The sequence below is a fragment of the Crocodylus siamensis genome, chromosome 3 (genome assembly GCF_052110815.1).
Source record: "Crocodylus siamensis isolate JL-2025a chromosome 3, ASM5211081v1, whole genome shotgun sequence".
Taxonomy (NCBI): Eukaryota; Metazoa; Chordata; order Crocodylia; family Crocodylidae; genus Crocodylus; species Crocodylus siamensis.
Window position 1 is genome coordinate 176514622 of NC_143397.1, and position 25687 is coordinate 176540308.

Genomic DNA, 25687 nt, shown 5'->3' on the forward strand with positions numbered 1-25687 from the left:
GTATGGGAATGAGAATAATCATGTTAGTACAGCACTCTACCCATGCTAATATTCTCTGTTTCTCACCAGTGTCAATTAGCGCAGGAGAAAAGCATTGATACATCTATACTGACTTGCCAAGCTAATTCTTAATGACCTATCTCTACATCCCAGTGTACTGTGACTTGTAGACATACCCAAAGAGTCAACTTCCACTTGCCAAATTTTCAGTATTCACTATTTGCTGCAAAAGCCCATTAAAAACACCAGGTTCAAATAAAACAACAGGAAAAGTGTGTTCTGTTATTTAAAATGTCCTGTTTTACAACTTCATGTTACTGATACAGACTGAATATTATGGAGCTGTTCAAATTATCTCTCCCAAAGATTTAGTATTTCAGAAATGAGACTTAATCCAACAAACAAACTGCTCAACTGCTTTGCAAGGCAAGCTCATAATTCGCATTTATTCATTTTTATGAAAGGAATATAAAATGTTCAAGCTTTAAACATATTAAAACTTATTAATGAAGTAGCTTGAGAAACAGCTTATTATGTTTTCTCAGGTAACTTTTATAGGCTGGCCAAATTACTGGAGCTCATGGAAGAAATTTACAAGTTAATTGTAAGAAAATATCTTGTAATGCCAGCCCAGATATATCTGAGTTATATGATTTTTTAAACATTTTCATCAGCTGAGTATATGATTACTAACATCTCTGTTCTACTGTCCCCTGCAATTTGCACCAATTTTTTATGTCTCAACAAAAACAGTGTGAAGTAAGTATAAAAATCAATGACTCCCATCTTTGCCTTGCTATATGAAATTTGGAAAAGAGGCTAATAACAGAATAAGACAACTATGGCAATGTTATTGTATTAGCGGGGAAATGACGTGCTTGATAAATTTAATTGGCTGGTAGAACTCTTAGTACTATTATAGAGTGGTTACCAAATTGAAAACATTGTTGGGTAATCTTAAGGGAATAAGCAAATAATGGGAAAATATAAATATAAAAGGACTGCTTTTGTTTTATTATACTTCACAACTGTAACACTGCTGCTAATGTTAAGCCATGAATTCTAATATAAATTATTTTTAAAAATAGTATGGAAAAAATGCAGACCATTCTTGAATACTATAACTTAATACTAATGCTAATACTAACTAATTAAATAATAAATAATTTCTTATTTTTAAAAATATGCTTTAGTATTTAATTCTATACAAAGGCACACAAAATTGTTTCCAGACTGATCAAACACAACATACACTACTATTTTTATGGCCATTTGAATTATTTATGTTTCCTAATGACAAAAACTCACCAGTTTTGATTCTGGTACCAAGGTGCTTGAGCAGTACACAGTAGTGTCATTACCATAATAACTTCCGAAATTAAAACCTGTCTAAAACTCTATGGAAAGCTAACATCCAGTTCATTAACCATTCCTGTTAGTTTGTTTTCAATAATGCTAAAATGATTAGAAGTTTAATTTGTTAATCACCTGTGTTTTGACTGGCAGTAGATAAATAATTCTCTGCAGAAGTCTAAACTAGCCCTTGCAGAAAATAAAACATGCTAATGCTTTATCAAGTCTAATAATATGAATAAAAAAATCAATCATGCCTGGGTAAATCATTGAAGGTTGCACAATTAATTTCTCCTTAACTCTGTTTAATTTTACAGGCAACGATGAACATGTGGAGGAGATACAGTTATCTATCTTTAACAAGGTTTGGTGCTTCACTTACCAATCATGTGGTTTGCGACGTGAACCTGGATATCCCATTCATTGTAGAAAACCATCTGACACTTGATACACTGGTAGGTTTTCTTCTAAGGAAATAAGAGTAGAGAAAGTTTGTTTAAATGTATTGTCAAACTATTTTATTGAAACTCAAAATGGTGTAAATTAAAGTGGTAATTTAAAGCTTTCAAGCAGTGTTTTCATTAGGGTTTAATTATTAATATTAAGTAATAACACTTTGTAGTTTTGTACCACCTTTTATCCAAGGCTCTCACAGATTTTTACAAACAACAATTTTTAAGCTTCACAACTCCACTGTAACTGACAAGTACTGTTATAATGCCATTGTCTACAGATGTGATACAAAGAGTTCACAGAGGACCTGATCCTAAAACCACTGAAGTTAATGGAGGTCCTTCCCTTTATATCAGCAGGCTTGGATCAGGCCCTGGTCTGAAACTGTGTCACAGCTAGGAATTAGAAAATCCTAATCCCATTCTCCTTCATTCTAGCCACAGATATACAGTCTCTTTTAAAACATAAATCCAGCCATTCATTATACATGGCTATAACCTGTACAGGAGGAATCGTGTAGTAAATGGGGTGGGGGTGTAGCTCTCTGTGTTAAGGAAAGCTACATGTCCCTGCAACCTGATATTGGCAACCAGGGTGGACGACTGGAGACCCCCTGGGTTAAAATCTGTGGGGATCACGGCACAGGGGACACAAAGGTGGGAGTATACTACAGACCTCCCACCCAAAGTCCTGAGCTTGACCAGGAGTTCGCCAGGGAACTGGCTGAGGCCGCATACTCCAGGACCATGGTTGTCATGGGTGACTTCAATTACCCAGACATCTCATGGGAGGATCACTCAGCAAAATCTGAGCGGTCGCAAAGCTTCGTCTCATGCGTGGATGACCTCTACCCGACTCAAGAAGTCTATGGGCCAACAAGAGGCAAAGCGCTTCTTGACCTGGTACTGGCTACTAGGGATGACCTAATCGGCAACCTAGTGATCGATGGGAAGCTGGGTGACAGTGACCATGAGCTGATCACCTTCACCATCCAAAGCTGGCAAGTCAGTCAGCAACACAGAAGTCCTTGACTGCAGAAAAGCTGACTTTGACAAGCTCAGGAGGCTTGTCAGTCAGACCATGACCCCAGGGAGAGGGGAGTTCAAGAAGAGTGGTTGCTCCTCAAGGAAGAGATCCTAAATGCACAAGCTAAGTCTATTCCATCTCAGAGGAAAGGCAGCAAGAGGGCACAGCAGCCCCCCTGGCTCTCCAGAGACCTAGCAGACCTCCTGAGGCTAAAAAGAAAGGCCTTCAAAGGATGGGGGATAGGATTCACCTCCAAGGAGAACTATTCTGCACTGGTCCGGTCCTTCAGGGAGCAAACCAGGAAAGCCAAGGGTGCAACTGAACTCCAACTAGCTTTGAGCATCAAGGATAAGAAAAAGTCTTTTTTCAGATATGTGGGGAGCTGGAGGAAAAGCAAAGGCAACACTGGACCCCTGCTGAACCAGATGGGGCAACTGATAACTGACGCCCAGGAAAAAGCCAACCTATTAAATGGGTACTTTGTGTCAGTCTTTCATCAGTCCCATGGGACGCCCATGCCTGCTACAGTACAGGGAGGTCCGGGTGAGGGAGATCCCCTGCCCTCCATTAATACTGACCTCGTGAAGGAACATCTTGAGAAGCTGGATACCTTCAAGTCAGCCGGCCCTGACAATCTACACCCCAGGGTACTCAAGGAGCTCGTGAGCATCATAGCCCAGCACCTGGCACGGATCTTTGAAAACTCCTGACACTCTGATGTAGTGCCCAAAAACTAGAAAAAGTCCAATGTGGTGCCTATCTTCAAGAAAGGGAGGAAAGTGGATCCGGCTAACTATAGGCTCATCAGCCTGACTTCTATCCTGGGGAAGATCCTAGAAAATTTTATTAAAGAGGCCATCCTTAATGGACTGGCCAACACCAACATCCTAAGGGATAGCCAGCTGAAGCTTACAAACCTGAAAACGGAACCTGAAAACTGCTAAGCATGCAGTGAGATTCCTCACAGGTATGAAATTTCTCAAACATACATTTGAACACAAACACTCAAGGTTGCAATTCTGAAGATCTCAATATTGCTTTTGTTTGTGCAAAGAATGTAAGGCAAAACCCCAAATTTCCTCATCAAGCTTTGTAAATGTTACTGAGTAGGGAAAGAGTAGCTTTTAAGATGTGACAGACAACATTTGATTATTAATACATTTCAAAAGGCTGGCATAGAGAAAGCTAATTGAAATATTAACATATGTTGCCTGGATAGAAACAAGGGTTCATCTGAACCAAATAATTAGGGTGAAGTTATACATTACACTTAGACCACACCAAATCTGTGGAATGTTAAGAAGTGTTAGTTAGAATCTGCTGTGAGCAGTAACACATTAAGGGTTCATACTTTTTCTTCCCTGTACAGCTCTGACTTGCCACTAGAGGGCTGGAAACTAGGTCATGATCAGGAGCCAGAACACCTGGGTTCTATCTCTGCTATGAGCAGGGCAGGGAAGAAATGGGAGCAGTGCATCCTGGGATGCTGGAGGACTGTGCATCATTTATCTCCATGGAACAAACTGAAGTTACCTTAACACTAGCTGGGTAGCACAGCTTAGAGGTAACCCCTGATTGAAGTGGCATAACTCTGAGATACTCAAACAATAGTTAACATAAGTTAATGAGCTTTAATGTGTAGACAGCCATGTCTTAAGTGACTTTAGTATGGTCTATGTGTAACATGTAACTTCGACCTAATATGCAACTACAATTTTGTCTGTCAGATAACAGAACAAGAAGACGTGGTCTCATATTTCAGCAAGGGAAGTTTAGGTTAGATATTCGAAAAAACTCTCTCACTCATTAGAAGGGTAGTAAACCAACAGGTTACCCAGATAGGTTGTGAAATCTCTATCCTTAGAGGTTTAAGATCTGGGTAGACAAAGCCTTGGTTGGGATCATATAACTGGGGATGGTCCTGCTTTGAGCAGCAGGTTGGACTACATGACCTTCTGAGGTCCCTTCCAACCCTAATTGTCTGTGACTCTATACCTGGGTTTTGAAACATGTTAGCCACCAAGTGTTACTTCTCACATTTTAAAAACACCTTTTTTCTCAGAGCGAATATACTCAGAGACCAGTACGTGAGGGCAACCCCATGTCATTTCTAGGCTAGCATTTTTTGAATAGAGATAATAAGCTTCAGTTTGTGCCTACCCTGCAGAAGCTACCTCACAGAAATGCAAAGGGCTTTCCAATCTAAGCCTTTTTTTGTATAAACTAAATGTAAAACTCCTTGAATAATTGAAATCAGGCCCGAAATAAAGTGTGCTTACAGGGTTATCTTAAAAAATGGCTTTTTGTTTAAAATTCAGAAATGGAAGCCATTAGTGACTATTTTCATTTTTTCAAAGACAGTAACAAAACATTCTTTGCTGATTTTTTAATGGAAAGAACAGATCTCTTTACTGATTTTTTATTTAAACCAACTTTTGTTTCATGCAGTTTAACAGAGTCAAAGCCTTGCATGGATAAATGAAATCATCACAGCTTAGAAAACAAATCTGGCTTGAATTCAATTTGACAAATAAAACCTGAAAGGTCTGCAGTTTAAGGAGCTCGAATAATTTTTCCTTTTTTATGACTGTATGTAGTGGCATACCAAAATCATCAGTAGAAATGCAGATGCAGTCCAAAAACTTACTATTATGTAGGTAATGTGAATATGGTGTAGTGCATCTAAATCTATCATAAGCCTTTAAATAATGACAATCAGGATCAAAGATTTATCATGTTGAGCACTTTACAAGATGCTTTTGATGCTGACATACAGAGCAACACATATTGCATAAATAACAATCGTTTTTTTTAAACATTGTTTCCCTTTAGAACTAGTTAGAAAATATTTCTTACTCCCAGATGACCAGCATTATATATTGTTTATTAGCATACCTCTAGCATTATTCCTGATATGTGACTTTGTTCAAAAACAAAGAAACATAAACTTAATGGCTGGTCTTTTCTCTTGTTAGCACAGTAAAACAGGGAGTGTGTCAAGAATTGCCTACAAAAATTATGACTGATGAATATGATGACAAAACATACCAGTTGTTTTTTTTCTTTTTGGAGCCTAATGATAAAAAAAAAGAAATATTCTGACAACAAAAACCAATAATATCCCAGCACTTACAAGCCTCTTCAAAATGATCTGACATATTTGCAGAATCACAACAATGTTTCCTTTTCTTTCAAAAAGGAAAGAATGCTTTTGTCACTGCTGCTAGATCAAACAGGGGCTCATTTTAGACTCCAAACATTTTCTAAAACGTTACCATCAACTTTTATTAACTCAATGTTCTCTTATCTCAAAGGGTCTAAATTTGTGCATAAATGGGCACCAACAGTCATGGAAAAAAACCCAACACTTTACCAGAAGAGGCAGCATGTTAGTTTGATCCGGCTCCACAGTATCTGTATAACTGGGCGCTTCAGCACGCTTTTGGCACTTCCATCTAACAGCTGGTTCAATTACCTATTAGACAAAAGTGCCCAAAAATCCCCACTGAAGCACCTGATCTATACAGATGTTGAGTGAAGCGGGTCCAACTAACGCAATGCCTCTTTTGGGCATGCGCTGCGCTCCGAGCTTAAAGTGCCATGGGGGGGGAGGTGTTTCCACATCTGTAAGCAGCCAATGAGCCTAGGTTTTAAGTGATCAACAACAGTCGTTTTCATTCTGTGTTGAGCAAACACCACCTACGTATTTCCATTCTTTTAATATTTTCATTACAAAAGACCAAATCCTGTTCTCACTGTAATTAATAGAAAAGAAAAATTTTCATTAACTTCAAAGTCTGAAGGATTAGGTCATAAGTGAAAAAGCCATCTGAAACTCTTGGGTCTTTTTTAGCTATTTGCAAAGTGGTCTGGTCAAGTGGTACAATGGCAGACAAAACGAGAGGAAGGTAGGCAATGCCGTTAATTTGTCCCTCCAGACAACAGAAAAAATATCAACACATATTATTGATAGTTAGTCTTTTCTTCTTACGGCATGCTGAGAAAAATAAATGAAATTAAAATAAGATAAAGAAAACAAAGGCCATGAAAATTTCCAGCGGTAGAAATCTTTCTGGGAGATGGAGCTTTCAGCCTGCAGCTGTCCCTCTCCCCTGCTCTCTGTGTCTTTCTGAGTTCAGAGTGATCCAGGTCCTGGGAAGACACGGAGAGCAGTGATTGGTCTACTCTGCCCAGAGACTGTGGGGAGCAGTGAGGAAATCATTCCTGCATCTTCCCCAGGCTAGAATCAGGCAAACAGATAGGGAGCAGCCTTCTCCACTCCACTCCCAGTGTCTGGGAATGAAACAGAAGGAGCACTGGGGCAAAGCCCCCAGCTTGTTCCCCAGGCTGGGGAAGAGGCAGGGATCAGTGGTGGCTACTCCCCTCCCCTTCTGGACTGGTTTGGGGAGGGAGGGAGCAACAGGGTAAAGCCTCTAGCCCGCTTCTCACATGGGGCTCCAGTGTTAGAACCATGCAGGGGGATGGTGGCAGTGCTGTCCCTGCCCATCCCTTGGTGCCCAAATGAAGGAAGCAGCAAGGCAAAGCCTTCTTCTCACACTGGGGACCTCAGTGTATGAGGAGCTGACAGGAAGTGGTTGGCAGCTGCTCCTCCACTCCCAGTCTATAGAAGCTGCCCTCTGTGCCTTCTCCAGGCTGGAGTGACCCCCAGTCTCAGAAAGCCACAGAAGCCTTTCTTCCAGCTCCTAGTTCCTGACAACTAAGAGGAGGTAAGCCAGGGAAAAGTATACAATCATTCACTCCCTACAAGAGAAAGTCTCCGCAGTCAACTTCAACCTGATTCTAGTAATCTATTTTTTTTTTTCTGTCATGGAACTGCCATTTCGAGTCCAGGAGAAAGAGCTTGAATGTATATAGACTTTTGGTTTCTACCAAGATAATGGGGATTCTCCTGGTAGAAACTGAACGCCTGTACATGGCCAGTCATGAATACTCCTGCCCCCTCTATTTTCCAAGTATCTTTAAATGGTATAAAAATATAACAAAGGCAAGAAGAAGAAAATCGTTATAATTTTGATCTTAAAGTGGCTTTTATGAACTCTTAAGTAAAAATTAATGCCTGTATTTTTAGATTTTTTTCCAATTTTGAGGATGGAGAGAGAGTTGCTTCATTTTTTTTCTTTATTTGCTGGCAGTGATTGGGTGTAGCTCTAAAAAATTCCTTCTTTTCAGAGTATCTCTTTGCATAAGACTTTTTAATGAGGCATAGTTTTCCCTTTTCAGAGCACAATTTTAAATATATTTATGTTTCAGTTATACTTCCACTGAGATGCTCAGTGGCTGTTCAGATATGAGCCCCTTACAAAGACAAGTGTTCTTGTTAATACATACTCATTTAATAAATAAAACCTTATTTGGTTTTAGGAACTGGTTTTCATAAATTTAGAAATGGTAAGGAGTGGGGCTTTTCAAAGGAACAATTGTGAAGCTCAAACTGACATCATGCAGTTAGGCTGCTGTTCAACACTTTTGAAAATCCCACCCTGAAAGTCCACAAGTTGGTGACAGAGTTGTTTTACATATAAGCCTTATGAAAGCCATGTTAAACCACAGTGCTGCAAGTACAAATAAAATTCAGACAACGCCATGCAAAATTTTAGTTGTAAGTCAAAGTCTTGGTAGCCAAATACAACAGAGAGAGAATTTAGTTCCCTTTTTTTGAACCAAAAACAGATGACAGCCATATCTGCCCCAGAGTAGTATTCTGCACAGGTGAGGGGACTAGATAAAGGAGCTTCATATCACTAATCAACATTATGAATAGTTGAATATGAAGCAAATTCCTTCATTTGGACCAAGCAGAGTGGCCTTAAGGTTTGCTCCAAACCAGGAATTGGCAACCTATGGCTCATGGGCCAGATCTAGCCTATGGAGCTATTTGATCTGGCTCATGGTCATGGGGCTTTGGTAGTATTTGGTAGGGGCGTGGGGGAGGGCTGTGGCAGCAGTTGCTTTCCTGTGCCATTGTGGGGATAAGCATTGACTGAGGGTGCTTTCCCCTGTCACCACTAGGAAAGGTGGTGATGGTAGCACCTGAGTCCTAGTGCCCGCCTGCCAACCTCCAATCCAAAATGGGTCACTCCAGTCCACAGCCAAAAAGGGTGACAACCGCTGCTCTAAAGTGTACCAGGTTGTAATGACTTCCAAGGATTTGTTCCTCACATCAGGGAGGGAATGTGGGATTGTTTTATGTTCAGCTCATGAACTTCCTCTAATTCCTAATGAAGCCTTTGCTTTACCTTCTCATGGAATCAACACTGGTTTTCCTCACCAGCTCCTAGCAATCTTTCAACAAAAACCCGCTCTGCTACACACCACAGTGAAGTACCTAATGGATATGGTGCCTTTTCTATATCAAATTTGAATTTGATGAGCAAGATTATAGAAACTGCTTGGGTTTTCTATGGTGGGTGGAGGGAATGATGGTTGAAACCCAAACTTTACTGGGAGGTTTGCAAAAAGAACTAAACTTAAGCATTTAGCTAAGTTCTGACAAATATTATGGGCTGCATGATATTTTTCCAGTTGGACCTGTAGCTTTACTACGGTCAAATAAATGGTCTTGCACAGATTTACAGTCTTGTAACATCAAGCTCATTTATTTAATTTTTTAAATGTACTTCTCCCTCTCTTTAAACATGGTCTTGGAAATCTGGTAACCTGCATGATCCAGTGTGAGTAAATAAAGTTCAGGGTGGGATGCAGGGAGGAAGGCAGTTTTAGAAACATAAGGATCTTCTAACAGAGGGAGTTCTGTAAGTGAAAAGGGCATCTGTCTTCGCTATCTTCAACCAATTTGCATATTATGGCCTCATCCAAGGCCTTTTAGAAAGTAAAAACTCTCACTTCTTGCATTGAGGTTTGGATTGGGCCCACATTCTAGAAAGACCATAAATGTACATTCCTCCAATCTTCTGAATAATCAAGCTATTCTGCTACTGTCTTCATCCTCTGCTGTAAGTCTGCAATTATCAGAATTTCATTGTTATAAAGGAATCCAAACTGTGCACACTATTTTAAATGGGGCTTTGCTGTTTCTTTACATAGTGTTGGAACAGATATCTTCCAATCAATACTCCATATCTCTACGTTCCAGAATTTATTTGCTTTTAAAAACAAAACAGCTAATAAATATGGTGCTTGAGGATTTACAGTTCTACTCACAAGTACACCAGATCCTTCAGTGGAGTGCTCTGTGCCCTGTAACTATCCAGGGTACAGTATATACTTCCTTCAAGCTCCACCTCCTTGTCAAAGTCATTCAGAGTTTTATCACCTGCCTATTTTGTACTGACAGTTCTCCTGCTTTGTACTATCAGTAAATTTCATCATTTTCTACTTACTCTTTCTTCTGTATACTACTGATATGCTGCATAAATTCAACAAAATCTGCTGCAAATAATGATTCATAAAGCATTCTATAATTCACATCTCACCAACCTAAACTGCTTCAATTCACAAGTCTCCTATGCCTTCCATATCTAAGCTAGGTTGTTTTAATCAAATAAAGTACATCTCCCTGTGCCATACTTACTCACCCTACAGATTAGCCTTTTGTGCTGTGCTGTTTGAAAAGCTTTTCTAAAATCCTGGTAAATTATGTTCATGCCTTTCTCTGTTAGTACTGGTGGTTACTTGTTCAAAATATCCGATCAAAAATTTTAGGCATGATCCCTCTTTTGTGAATCTGTGCTCTCTATCCGTCATTAAATCCAAACTTTCTAGGTGTTCTTCTATTATGCCTTTGATTAGCCTTTCTCTCATCTTCCCCCACTGTTTAAATCAAGCTCACAAACCTATAATTTCCTTATAATCCTTACATCTCGTGTTAAATGTCTGTTAACAGGAGCCTTTTCCTTGTCCATTGATACCTGTTCGCTTTCCAAAAAGACTGCAAATACATCTGGTTAATGTTTCCTTTTATCTTTGGCTAGTTTCTGAAAGAGCGTTAAGATGGATCTTTTTTCTATTTTGGAACTCTGACACCTGCCAGATATTTCATTCCTTTACTTTGCATCTAATTCACTTCAATTCCATTTTTTTTTTTCCAAAAGGGTATGTCTATTTACAACATCAGTCCCCTATCTTCACGTTAGGAGCTGTAAGACAAAGAACTCTATTTATCAACCTTTTTTTCTTTCATTTTCTATACCCTCTTAGACCTCCTAGTGTCTTTTTCAAATATCCTTTATTTTCTATATAAACCACCTCTGAAATGCCTTACAATTTCTAACATAACCTTGCCTTTACTCTCCATCTTTTGTTTAAAAGGATGCACGCCTCCCAAATTGATATAGTTTTTGGCTCTCTCCTTCAGACAATATTCTTTACTTTATAAACCTGCATGCTTACTTCTTCCCTATGACATTTCCTACCTAAAACAGTTTATTTATCACTGACTTGCTCTTTAACCCACTCATGTCTCTTCACTGAGCTTTACAGTTCTCTTCCACTTCTCTCGTTCAACACAGTCCAAGAACACGGGGCTAGCCTAGCCAGCATTGTATCTACCCAGTAGCTGAAGACTTACCACTATACATATATCGCTTCCCAGATGCAACAAACCATATGGCTGCATCCAGATGTGTATGGATGTTTGGTTCCCAGGGGACAACTAGTGACAGTGCACTTTGTGCCTCTGCTAGTTGCCCCCAGGTAACACCTGTGTCACATGGCCTCTGGTGCATGGAAAGTTACCCTGGGTGGGGTAGGGGAGGCAGGCCCCAGCAGCCTTACCTGGGGTCCTGGAAGTCTCCCAGGGCTGCAGCAGCTGTGATCCTGCCATGCAGAGCCTGGCCGGCAGCAGTGTGGCTGCGGCCAGCCAGGCTCCAGCTTTGGGCAGCACATGCTGCTGCCACATCTGCTGCTCCACATTTTTTTGCATGGGTTTTGACTGCTGGATATCTAGGGGTAAAAAAACCCTTGCAGCATGGAGAACTGAATGTGCAGTATGTCACAGCCACACTCATCTGGACGCAGCCTATGAGACTTTAAGTTGGGTCTACATGCTGCACAAGACCCATTTGCAAGTAGGAAACTGCACAAAGATGTTACCTGATTCTTCACAGCATTATTTTTATTAAACATTACCAACTGTTTCAGTCTAGCACAAGGCACATACACAAACATGGTCCATATTCTGAATAACTTTTGTCTAGTTATTCATTCTTTATCACAGTTCATATTAATCTTGATGGTACCTTATATGAGAATTTCTTTTCTATCTTCCTGCATGCTAATTTTGTCAAACTTAAACTCTCGGAGAACTAAGCAGTCAGACAGTTTCACTGAATACTTAGCCACTTATCTTATTTATGGAGCACCGTCAACTTATCTTTTCTTGAACTAATTGTTAGCTATTCCAGGTGTTAACAAAGTACTTTTAATTAGCATATTTTAAGTGTTTTTAATGGCATTTTCTACATGATTTTAAATGTTTCTGTCCTAACTTTAGAGGCAAGAGTGAAAATATAAAAGACTATATCAAATCAACAAGCTGAACAATAAAAAAAAATCTATTTCCTAATTTCTTCCTTCATAATTACATGTACCTACGTTATGTACCAAATATTCAGACAGACCCAGGACTGTTCCTTCTATGTGGCCTTTTTCTAGTCTACCTTTAGACTCATTTCTATCATCTGCTGTTTTCTGTCTTTTGCCCTTTGTACTGCAGATTCCTGAATTTTTTGTATACTTACTTTCCATAATCACTCCTTTTTCATGACTCAGTTGTAATCCCTTTATGCTCTTAAACACTGGCTCACAAGGACACATCCTTGTATAGGAAGTACCACATCCTGCAGTATTTTTAAATCTACAGCCTTCTCCTTTTGTGGTTCCCTAGTCCCTTAGATCTCTATTCCTTTGAAAATGCAATATTAAAGTGTCATTCTTGTCAGAAATGCAAGTGGAAAACCATGTCATATTGTTCTCTCTTTATTCTCTCTGAGTTATATCATAGAAAATTTGAATAGTTTACTAATATAAATAGAAATTAACTTCTTGCACTATAAACTCAGTCTGTGATCTGAAAAACTAAGATGTTTCTTTGCCTTTCTGTGCTGGGCCTGATCCTGAATGAGGAAAACATCAAATAAGATCCTCATCACTAAAACTGATAAACGCTGAGCAGTGTAGATAATCTGAAATGGGCTCTACCTAGTAGTAAGAGCTCCATCCCTACCCCTGACTCTGCCTGCTTCATCAAGATAAAGAGCTTCATCTTTAGGATGGCTGCCATTTGAGGAATCAACAAGAGTTGCTGGCAAGTCAATAAAAGTTGTTACATGCAGCATCGCACAAGATCAGGCCATCCATTGCTTATAATAAAGAAGATACGATCAGATTTGCCTGACAATTTTGTTGATTATGCATGTGCTAGTAAAGTATAATCTATAGGGAAGCTGGAACACATGTAGGAAGCCAGTATATTGAGCAAAAAGGTACTTTTTAAAAGTTATTTTTGAGACCACTCTATTTAGCCATCCACTGTCTCCACCACCAATCAGTCACAGCTGTATGCCAATGAAGTTAGTATTTCACAAGGACAAGTCACAGAAGAATTCTTTTGTCACTTCCTTCTTTGGTAAATTGGGTAAAAGCTTTCAGGAGTTGAACAAAAAAAAGAGAAAAATGTAGGGCTATCTGATATTTTCTACTCTACCAGAAAGACTTTATTTATTTTAAGCATTGCTATAATATCTTCTTAATGCATGTAAACCAATACATGAAAAATCATACTGACTTTTCTTCACAACACAAACTCTAAAGCTGTGAAACTTTTCCTGACCTTACCTACACATTATAATCTTGATAGTTAATCCTTCAGGTTATGGACACCATCCTACATTTTATTGAATAGCACTAAGAATGCAATGTTAATATTAATGTAGAAACAGGAAAACATCATAAATGCATAAGAACCTAATCTTCATTGAAATCTTAGAAGTAGGATCAAGCCCCTGAGATCCCAATCACACAATTAGCTCTGCATTGGTGGAGACCAATGAAACTCATTATATGAGTATAAACATAGGCTTATGCTAATCTGTTTGTAGGTTCAGGGTCTTAAAATGGCACACTACATTGGGAAACTTACTGGTAAATTATACCACTTTAAATATATTGGTGTTACTCCTCATTCTCAAGCCATGTCTATTCTAGAAAGTTTTACTGGTAGTATTTATCATAGAAAAGTAAGGCTAGAGGAGGTGTCAGTAAGTTCTCTAGTTCAACACCTTGCTCAAGGCAGAATCACCTTTGCCTTGAGCAGGGATACAGCTGCTTACACTGAAGACAGACTATGCAGAGTTTTAGCTGCCTTTACTGGTGCAACATAACCTCACAGCAAGAGACTGTAGTAACATAAGTTTTGCATTGAAAATTGGCATCCTGGCTTCCCCAAAACTGCCATGTGACACAATGGTTATTCAGTATTTTGGCAGCAAATTGTGGGATACTGCCTTTCCCCTTCAAAAATTATGGGACTTGGAGTAAAAGTACTGCTTCTCCTTCTGTTTCATCCAATTATTTCTCTTTACATGCCACTTTAAAAAAAATCCACAGGTCCCTTTGGTCTATTTTGCAGCAGTTTGTATCTCACTACCATTTCACCTTCACAAAAAGGGTGCAGAGTTCCTTTTACTGTTTCAGAGACAGGGCGCCTGATTCTTCTTTATTTGTAGAAGAACTTCAATAACTCCAAGTTAACACAGACAGGCTATGGAGCAGTAAAAATGAGAACACCAAGGAGAAGAAAATGAAGACAATAAGTAAAGAAGTAACTATCATCTGAGCAGATGCAGGGTGACTTGAAGGTGCATTTGGTTAGCTGAGTGGATGCATTAGGAGGACTAAACTGGATATAAGCAAGCCATATAGTATTTATATGGTAATTGCTGCCTGTTGCGCTCTGTGTCACAAAATAAACACAAAATTATGATATTCACAAAGTAACTTTATTGTTAATTAACCAAAGTACTTCAACAAACATTAATACCATGTAAAAAACATAATTCCAGATGCTCACTTCTCGTACATAAATGATAGGTATGCTTGTAGCAATTCTTATTTTCCAGACAATTTCAGTGAAAGGGCTACTGCAGTAAGCTATGCCAGTGCCTTGGCAGGTGTGTGTATGTATGGGTTAGACACTACAAGGACAATTGCCAATGCCGTGCAGTGGCTGCTGGAATGCACATCTTTTGAATGTTTTTGCTCTTAACACTTTGCTGTCTGAGGAGATGCAGAATATCTGGGTTAATTTCTTTAGGTACCTCTTGCTCTTCTGTCCTTCCTCCAGCATATGTTCTCTTATATTCTTTTGTTTGTTTGCCCTGCACAGAGCTCTCAAGAGGATCACAGAACATTTCTTCTTCCTGATCAAGTCTTTTGATAGATGTGGGAAAGGGTCCTCTCATATATTCTACAACTTGGGCCACTAACAGAAAACAAGAAACAGACAGACTTTGTTAGAGATATAAAGTATTACCAAACAGGAAAACTGCAACATTCTAATATTAATAATCTTTTATTATTTTAGGAATTAGATTATAATCTAATCTTCCTAAATATTTAAATAGATCAGATTTTCTTTGAGCCACTTTCTCCAAGGCAGGCCAACACTTCCTGCCTTAGTGAGTACATGGAGACACTTCAAAGCTCGTGATTGTAATGGTGGCCAGGGTGCCCATCATATAGTACATATACGAATTCTGCAGTCAGTGTGGCTACATTTCTGAAAACAGTGGAGATTTTGGCTAATATTCACTTATGGGGGTGCTGAGGGTTGAGAAAAGATAACTGCTTGAGGTTGTGTGGGCCCATATGCTGCCTCTCTCTTCACAACATAGAGGGTCATCCAAGCTCAGTGCAGACTGATGTGTGAAGGCGTCTCCCATGGCAGGGCAGACAAGGCAGCCAGCCCTTCCTCGAAATGCATGGAAAAATCTTAAATAATGCCCTTCTCGAAAATGTTATCATGCTTGTAACAGAGGACAAAAGGGACATTCATACCAGATCAACCTGAAATGCCAAAATTGGAAAAGGGTGGTTGCCCAGTTCTGCAAGCCAATTAAAGCCAAGCCTCCCCTCAAGCTGGCAACAAATCATCTCTTCCTCCCTCAATCCCTCTATCCAAATATAGCATTCAATAATTTGCTTTGGACATGCACTCTGACAGGAAAACCAAGGCACTGCATTTTGACATTTATATTACAATGTAATATACAAGTTTACTTTACACTTTTATTCTTGAAAATCGTGTAGTCTGAATAACCAGTACTGATTGCTTGTGAGAATCATTTTACAACCTTATTCATTTGCATACTAAAGTATCAGCTCCAGTATATTTTTTTTTCTGTCAAAAGTGAATAGATTTATGGTGCTAGAAATTCTACGGCCTGCCTTGCCACATGCATGTTTTGGATTGTTTCTCTTACTATTTTCTCTCTTTTATTTGTCTCTGAGTGCCAGTGTATGTTGCTTAAATCTACTTCAAAAGGCAACACCTGGGTTCTTTGTCTATGTATGTTCAGTTACCATTCTGAGAGATGGGAGGATTAGGTTTGGGGCCCATGGACAAAGTAAAAAAAACAACAATAAGAATGCAACAATGGACATACCTGACTTCCTTTTCCTTGGATGTTCTATCTGGATTGTTTGGGTCAGGTACAGATAGATATACCTGGCTCTCTGTGGTGGATGCATTGTCCAAGACCCTTGCCTCAGTGAGCTTGTCATGAGTCTGCATTTCTGAGGTTCCTTTTCAAGTTGGTGTCAGGTATCCACCGCCACTTGCTGGATGGTTCTGAGGGTCCCTGCTCAGTATGGCATCCAGGTCTGCATAGCAGCAACGAATGTAAGAGGCAGCCCCAATTTTCTGCTGGTCTGTCTTACTTTTGGTTTGACAGTTCTTACCTCCCTTTTCCCTCTTGCTCAGCACTGCTGTTCATTCCTGTGTACCAAAGCTCTTTCATGCCCTTTGCAATGTCTGAATTGCAACAGTAGTTGCAGCAATTCTGCAGTGGACTTGCACTACCGATTTACCTCTACAAACAGAGGGAATTCAGGACGTTTTTCTTTAAATCAGATTGCAATGCAAAATCTGAACACCCCTTAGCTACAGCTTTATACTGTACCATACGTCCACAGTAAGGTCACAAAAAGCACTTGCAAGGGTGGCCTAGTGGAAAGAGAAGTATTTCCAAAATGCACTGGCAATTTTAAGGAATGAGGGCAAGATTCAGGCTATGGTGAACCCTGGACAGCAGAGTTCAAAATTGTGACAGTGGTGAATGTCACAAAGACAGGAGGACTGTGGAGGACTACTAAATACAGGTAATATAGCATAAAAGAAGGCATTGTACCCTATAAAACAATGCCAGTACAGGACTTATGACACCAGCATGATTTTGACTATGTCAGGTTAAACCCAGGTTTTACCAACAGCTCTCAAAATGAAACATGGAGGTAAACAAAGATGTCTCAACATAAGATAACTCTTAATAGCAATTTTTTGTAGTGCAGACCAGGTTTTGTTTTCAGGAATTGGAATCTGTCCAGCCCTGGAGTAATACAGCAGTGTAACACAAGCTGTATTCTTATGTTAGTTAAATTTTCCTATATAGACAAGCCCTGAGCGTTGAGAAAGAAAAGTCAAGCTACACTATCCAATATCTGCATCATTAACATAAGTATGGTTATATTCTGAGGAGGAACAACAAAAGCAATAATACATAGCACTTAATAGTGCTTTTCATATTCTGAAGGAATGCCTACATGTGCTATTAATGTGCTATAAGCTTACTGCACAGTAAAATAAGGTGCAGTAAGCTTTCTCCAGGAGCGCATCCACCTCCAAGATAGCTGCCTCCCAGCCCGATGCCCTGACCGGCAGGAAACTATCCCATCTCCCAAACAAATGCTTCCCAGCTCCTTGCCTTAACATGCTGATCAGGGTACGGGACTGGGAGGCAGCTGCCTGGGGAAGAGGACAGTTCCACCGCCCCCTGCTGCCTGGCCTGACCAGGAGCAATTTGCTGCCAGTCAGCTGCCTACACAGGTGCTACTGTGCATTAGATACTGCACAGTTAACCTCCTACCTCTACAGGTAGTAGCCAACTGTGCAGTAGACTAATTCACTGTGTAGTAAATGCTATGCACATGCAGATGGTGATTCTTTACTGCACAGTAGATTAGTCCACTGTGCAGTAAGGCATCTTGTGTAGACACGCACTGAGTGCTTTATGTTACCTCCCTTTTGAAGTGTATATTAGCCCCATTTTACTCATAAGGAAATTGGCATGGAGAAGCAACCAGTATCTGACCTAGGACTGAGTTTTAGTCCCCATTTCCCTGTTCAGACCACACTTCCTTAGGAAGTTCTAAATTTTAACTATTATTGTTCTACCTATTAGACTAAGAATGTGCACAAAGCTTAAGTAATCATTAGGGACTTCCAAGAAACCTACAGCCAACAGTTAACAGTTCATTAAGCTTAGAGACCAAGCAAGTTTCTCTCCACTATGAGATATTTATCAGTAGTTAGGATACCATTTAGTAATTAAAGAATAAAAAATCAAGCAGACATGATGAAAGAGTATCAGTGATCTAGGTATGTAGGTCTATTCTTTATGTAGCATGAACAAAGAAAAAAAGAGAAGCTTTCTAGCCCAAACGTAGGGACAATCAGCAAATAAACTAAATGATTGTTTCACTCCTGTTTTCTACTGAAAAAAATGATTTCCTTTCCATGTATATCCATTACTGTATAATAAAAGATTTTTCCGTGCTATCTATGGTATAATAGCTATATAATTTTTCTCACTTCTTGGATCAACACTCCAAACCAAAAAAACTCCCATTAAAACAAATGGAATTTATTGTTTTTTTATTATGTTTTAAATAATTTTAATAGCCACAGAGCATATTTAAATAGCTACCTTTTGAAGTGATATTGTCATTATAAAAAAAAAAAAAATTATGTAAAAAAATAGACCTAACCTACTGTTATAATAATAGTTTTGACTTCTAACTGTGTGAGCTCCCCAGATTACTTTTCACATGTTTCATGTTTACAATTCTATTCCTCTGATTGGACATACAATCTATGGAGTAAGGTAGATTTTGGGGTAGGTTTTCAACGCATCTGAAGAGGCAGAGATCTTTTTAAGCCTCAAGAAACTGAGAGGTAATGCAGATTTTGAAATGGAACTAGGATGACTACATACCTTTAGGGGAATGGGAGAGGTCAATCCATGATCTTTACTTAGCATACCATGTTATCATCTTACTATTCTTAACTGAAAACATGTATTTCAGCTTGTGGGGAGACATTACTTTTTCTTTTGTGGTGCTCTTTTTAAAAGAGCCCTTTTCTTCAAAACTTTTTCACTATGTAGTACGTTAAGACAAGGTGGCTTGTGGGTAGTTACAGTGTAGCCCCCCGCCTCTCACCCAGCAGCTGCTTCCCCCATGCTGTGGCTGCAAGAGCAACCAGTCTCCAGGCTCCCCCTCCCTCCTCCAGCTGCTGCTTCCTGCCCTCACCCCAAGGGGTAGAGGAGTGAGGAACAGCACAGAGAGCTCCTGGTGTCCTGGTTTGGCCCTCAAGGCATGCAGCCCCTGGGAGCTTGGAAGTTGGACAGCCCTGTGCTAAGATATTTGTTTACTAGGGCTGTGCAAAGCTTTGGACCCTGATTCAATTCAGCGAAGATTCGGCCCAATTCGGTGGCCAAATCTCCGAATCTGATTCGAATCAAAGGACCCTTTAATTTCTTCGAATCAAATCGGAACCCCCGAATCGATTTGGAGAGATTCGGAAATATTGAGCGATTCGGACATAGGCATAGCTTTACATTTTTTTTCTGCATACCTCTAGGTAGCTGGTGGCTTGTGAATGCTGTCATGGAATGTCCCACAGAAGCGCGGGGGGCCCTCCAGCCACAGGAGACACAGAAGAGGACCAGAAGCACTTCTGGTCCACTTCCATGTCCGCCAGGGAATGTGTGGCTCCCCCTCCCCCTGCCACGCCCCACTAACTCAGTGACTGGTGCTTCCTGGGTCTGGGGGGCCCCCGGCCCCCCCATGACCGATCGCCAAGCCAGGGGGCATCCCGTGCACTCTCCAGCAGACCCGGAAGTACTTCCAGTCCATTTCCAGGTTCAGCGCTGAGCACGTGGGGGCACCCCACCACACTCCTGTGCTCCATCTGCCTCAGCATCACAGTGTTCATGAGCCATGTTGGTACCTCAAGGTGTGTAGAAAAAACATTTAAAGCTGTGTCTATGTCCAAATCACTGATTCTCCCAATCAGCATCAAATCTTCAGATTTGGATTCACCCAAATCAAATCAGGGACAGGTGATCTGGATCAATGAATCAAATCACTGTCCCTGATTTGGGCTGAATCCGGATCAAATAGGGCCTGCTTTGCACACCCCTATTGTTTACCCCCACAAGTGGCAATGCAACTGTTAGGTGAGGAGACTGATGAAAGACATGTCACATGGAGTCATTTTCCATACCCAGGTTGTGTCCTTATCCATCCCTTAGACCAGTTGAGCAGTTTAATGCTATTTAGGGTTTCCACACTGTTAAGGACCTATAGTCAAGAAATCATGCCAAAATGTGAATTGACACATTTTATTACTCATACTCATGAAAGAAAAAAATCTCTATTCCTTCCCATAGAGCTGTTGCAGCATTTTCTGCCACCCCAAATACTACTGGTTGGTGGGCTAATCTAAACAAGTGAAAGCATATTTAATTTTTCAAGAATTTGGTATCATAATTTTTGCATATTTTTGAAGTTATGTTGCATGAATGTCATTTTAATCATCAGTTACTTAGAGCACTGGTGTCACTGGACTACCTAATATGTCCTTAATAAAAAGGAAAATTAAAAAGTGGAACTAGCATTTAAAGACTAATATCACCCTTTACCTTAGGTAATAAAGTGCTGAATTTCTTTGTAATCACAATGTGGTAAGACAGGGAAAAATCAATGTCTGCAACATAATTTGCAAAAATAACCCCCCAATTTGCTGTTCACAAATATTTTTTAAAAATACACCTTTCGTGCCAGTACATTGGCTCGATGTATTTTGCTTTTCTGTCATTAACACTCTGCCGTAAGCACAACTCAAAGCTAGGGATTCCAACTCGCAATGGAGCTAAGCTAAGATTCCAAATCTCTGTTGCGCTGGCATGAAGACTGGTCTCTTCGGTGATACAGAAGACAATATCCTAGGGAGACTGGAATTAGTCCTATTTTGAATCATTCAAGCCAAAACACAAGGCATATCAAGAAGCAAGTAATCACTAGCTAATGGCTATGGGTGAAACTATACCACAGTTCAGTCAGAACATTTCCTGGCATGTAACAACAGGGCTTGAGAAAATTGGGAGTTTTGTCAAAAGTGTGAAAGCAGCAGCAGCAACAACAACAACAACAAAAATATGTGTGTGTGGGAGGGTGGGGGGGATTACCTCTTCAGATTGGGAGGGGCTGATTCTGGGCATTGGAGATACTTGTGGTGTTTTCAGCTGTGTACTGTTGCTGTCGGGAACAAGCTCTCTGTGGATTGACTGGATATGATTCTGGAGTTCGCTTTCTGATTCAAATTTAACATTGCAACTAGAACAACGTGTCTTCAGTCCCCCTGCCTTGCTTTTGTTCTCAATGGAACTCAAGTTCTCATTCTGGCCCAGGCCTTGTCTGTTACTGCTTGAAGGGATGTTGACACTTGGACTACCACTTTTACTGAGATTAACACAGCTAGCACACAGACCATATGGCAGACCGTTGATGTCAAGTTTCACTAAATCCTGTTTTGAACGGAATTCCTTCAGGCAAGAAGCACATTTGTACAGTTTCTGAAGATGCTGTGCTCGCCCCGTAGTCTGCACCGCAGAACCGTTTCCTGTTTTTTGCATGTGGAATGTCCCGTGGATTTTCAGCTCCAAGGTAGAGGTCACTGTTTGCATGCATACCACACAGCGGAATCCTGTTAAGGAATTTCTCAAATCAGGGTGCATTTGGCAATGCTCCAAAAACTCCTCCTCACTTTGGAGAGGCATTTTGCAAATTCTGCAGTTTCCAGTATCCAGGCTCTTACTATGTGTGACTTTATGTTCAGTAAGAGTCAGAAGAGATGGAAACCGCTCACCACATATCGGGCACATATAGTGTTTCACTGGTCCCAAGTGCGTCTGCATGTGCTCACGGAGCCCATTTTCAGAGAAGAAGGTTCGAGAGCACACGTTACACTTGTAATTCCCTTTAATGAGTTCAGCCTTTTTCTTAACTATGGCACTTTCTCCAGGTCGGATATTGTGATCTCGAAGCTGGTGATTTTGCAGGAGAGTTTCCATTGTGTAAGCTGCTCCACAAATGTCACATCCATACATGGGCTCAGATGTATCAACATCTTCTTCACTGCCATCATGGCTGTTATGGGACTCCTGACTATTTGTCAACAAGGTCTGGAGTTCCACTTCCTCTTTCTGAACTTGCTCCGATGCGCCATTGGTTCCACAGTTTGGTGTTTTAGTTTCAAAAACACAATGCTTTTCCCTCAGGTGTTTCTCCAGCAAGATAATAGCATGGAAAGCTTTACTACAGAACTTGCAGTTGTACTTCTTGCTGTGTGTAGTAATGTGGCACTGAAGCTCCACCTCTGTACCAAACGACTCACCACAGAAAATGCACTTGTGCACTTTCCCTTGGTTCTCCAGGTGGTTATGTTTAACATGCAGCTGTAGGTCAGTTTCATTGCGGAAGTCCCAATTACAAGACGTGCATCTATATACCTTCTTTTCATTGCTGTGCTTCACAGCAAGGTGTAGCTGAATGGAGACTTTGGAGTCAAAAACCTCTTGACACAGGGTGCAGCGAAAGAATACAAACGTATGCATGTCAAGCAAGTGTTTCTGCAAGTCATCCACTGAAGTGAATTGCTTGTCACAACTTTCACAGATATAGTAGGTAGAGGTTATCATGAAATGAATTGTTACATGCTTCAGCAGGGACTCTTGATTTGGGAACTCCTTGTTGCACTGTGGGCATGTCAGTTTTGGCAGGACAGTGTCAAGGTGTGTTTTTAAATGAGTCTGAAAACCATCCAGGGAAGTATACTTAGCACCACATTGATTACAAATATATTCACCTGCAGGACGTGGAGGAGCACCACCTACAGCCTGCATCATCTTTAAAGAGGTCTGCTCTATAGTTACTGGAGATAAGGGGCTCATGGCTCTGGATTTTTTTCCATTGTGGATGTAATTCAGTGCCAAGGGAATGTTCTTATGGTTCTCTTTGATATGCTTGTTCAATTTAAGAACACTATTGAATATTGGAGAATTTGTGCAGTAGGAACAAGAATATACCTCTACTACTGGATCTTTTGGGGTTCCAAGTACAGGGGAACCAAAACGGGAACTGCTAAGATCACAATGGACTTGTCTAATATGCTCTTCCAGAGAAGAATCAGTAAGAAATCCCATGTAGCAATGGGGACAAAAAAATGCATTACTGTCCTTAGCAGCAGGGTTTGCAAAACCATGAGAACAACGGATATGTTCCTGAAGAGTGTTGAGGTCATTGAATACTTCAGAGCAGAAGTTACACTGGTAAACCATGGCAGGCATGGTAGAAACAATCAATGCTGGGTCGGGGGCTTCATGGACTTGCTTAAGATGTTCATTCAGATTGTACAGTGAGGGTAATACCTCCAAGCAATACTGACAAATATGGGCTTGTTCAGGCTTATCTAAATGCATAGTTTTCAGATGTATCTGTAGAACTGCGAGGCTTGAAAATAACTGTTTGTTGCAATAAATGCAGCTATAGGTAACCTTTGCTTGTTTACTTGAAGGACCAGTAATGTCTGGTACTTGTTGGGCTGCCCTTTTTCTTCCACGACCCTTTGTAATTGGGGGAGCAGCTTCTACCATCGTTGAACTGTCCACTGAAAGATTTGAATCTGGAGTGGTACTAGATACTGAGGTGTAACCAACAGTTACCAAAGAAGGGCTGTTGCTATGATTGCATGATTCTGGTTGCTGGTGACTATCCATGTGGCTGTACAGTTCTTCAACAGTATGGAAGTTCTCTGAGCAAATGCTGCATGAGTTCTTCTTTTCACCATTATGAGCCTGCTCCATGTGATTTACAAGAGACGTTTCCTCTACAAAGAGTTCATGACAGTAAACACACTGAAGAGCAGACCTGTCCTCATTTGGAGAGCACTCAGGGTGACATTCTGCTATGTGTTTCTGAAGATCTTCAGGAAAATCAAAGCCTTCCTCACACTGACTGCATTTCTGAGTGTCTTTCATCTTCCAGTCCTCCATCCTGGAAGCAGACTGAGAACCATCTTTGTTCCTCTCATGAACCTGCATGTGACCATGCAGAGAACTCGATGAAAGGAATCCACGTCTACAAATGGCACATTTATATGGCTTGTTGGACGTATGAGTCTTTAAGTGAATTTTAAGATGATCACTTCTTGAAAATGCTGCGTCACACTCACTGCAGTGATACTTCTTGTCTCCTGTGTGAAGTTTTATATGGCGGTCTCGGCTCCGCTTGTGTTTAAAGAGGCGACTGCAATACGTGCATTTGAAAGGGAGTTTGTCACTATGACTTTGCTCATGATGCTTTAAGTAGCTGAGGCGGCTGAATGACTTGTCACAAAACTGGCATGGATAGGGCAATCCTGGGACACCTTCTTCTTCACCAAAATCACAACCTTCTCCATGGCTGGGTGAAGTCTGGTCTTTGCTGGAGGGGGATGAAGCTGGCCATGAGCAGGTAGGGTCATCCTCAACATCCACTCCATCTGAAATAAGACAAAGGATGTCCAAAAACTTAAATCAACTCCAACTCAAAAGATACACTAAAAGCTATATAAGCATACACACAGACCTAACATTGCAAAAAAAGCTGAAACAAACATGCAACGTTTCAACTTGGAACATGATATTTTTCAAACCCAGATCCAACAGCTTTTTTCCTACATATATTTTTACCACACTGTAAAATATGAAAAGTTATTAAATAGTTCTATGCTTATATTACCCTTTTATTGCTTTTTATAATTTTTTTTAGTTGCAGGATATGTATTATACATTGACAACTTTATTAAAATGCAGATTTTAATATATTTAATGTTTCTTTGTATCCATTGTAAAATGATTTGCATATTATGTGAGCACCTGAACAGTCAAATGAAAGGAGGAAATATTACTAGAATGATTTAAAATTAATGCAATCAACCCGCATGACTAATACTTAATAAAAAAAATTCCATCTGCTTTTCCCTCATTTTCCCCCTCAAAGTTGGTTCTGAAAATGGAAATCTTTTAAGGGGTTATTATTGATATAGACCTTTGTGTTTTCAACAAAACAATATTAAAAAATTACAGGGGAGGAAAAGGACAAAAACATAATAAAAGTGATGTCTTCTGCAATAAAATACAACCAGGATTTCTTCAATAACTATACAATTCAGTAAGCAAGAGCCAGCAAATAGATATAAAATGTTCAAAACACACAAACAAATATTATACTAAGTCAGCTAGGATCAAGGAAAATGAAAAAGATTCACAAAAGCCAGATCTTAACAGTGCTTTTATTTTTAGAGTTCAAGAGGTTGCCCACCACTTCTTCCTTTTTGCAAAAGCCTCAGCTGACTGAACTTCCTTAGTTAAACAGAACCTGTACATTTAGGTGATCATAGACAAAGCTACTTGTGAAAAACTGGAAACAGGAAAAATGATTAATGATAATGGTAAAAGCTGAAAGATTTATGAGTAACAAAGAAAGGCAAACAGGA

At 40.1% G+C, this 25687-nt stretch overlaps 1 protein-coding gene across 4 annotated transcripts in view; it reads right to left on the reverse strand.

Annotated features, from left to right (window-relative positions):
* ZNF521 (zinc finger protein 521) overlaps positions 1-25687 on the reverse strand; it is a 285865-nt gene that overhangs the window by 141153 nt on the left and 119025 nt on the right. For all 4 annotated transcript variants that reach the window (XM_090039845.1, XM_090039842.1, XM_090039843.1 and 1 more), the window contains 2 exons: positions 21339-24691; positions 1736-1820 (listed from right to left, as the gene is read on the reverse strand). In XM_090039845.1, the coding sequence (XP_089895971.1) occupies positions 1736-1820; positions 21339-24251 (2998 nt within the window). In that variant the 5' untranslated portion in view covers positions 24252-24691. The remainder of the gene's footprint in view (positions 1-1735; positions 1821-21338; positions 24692-25687) is intronic.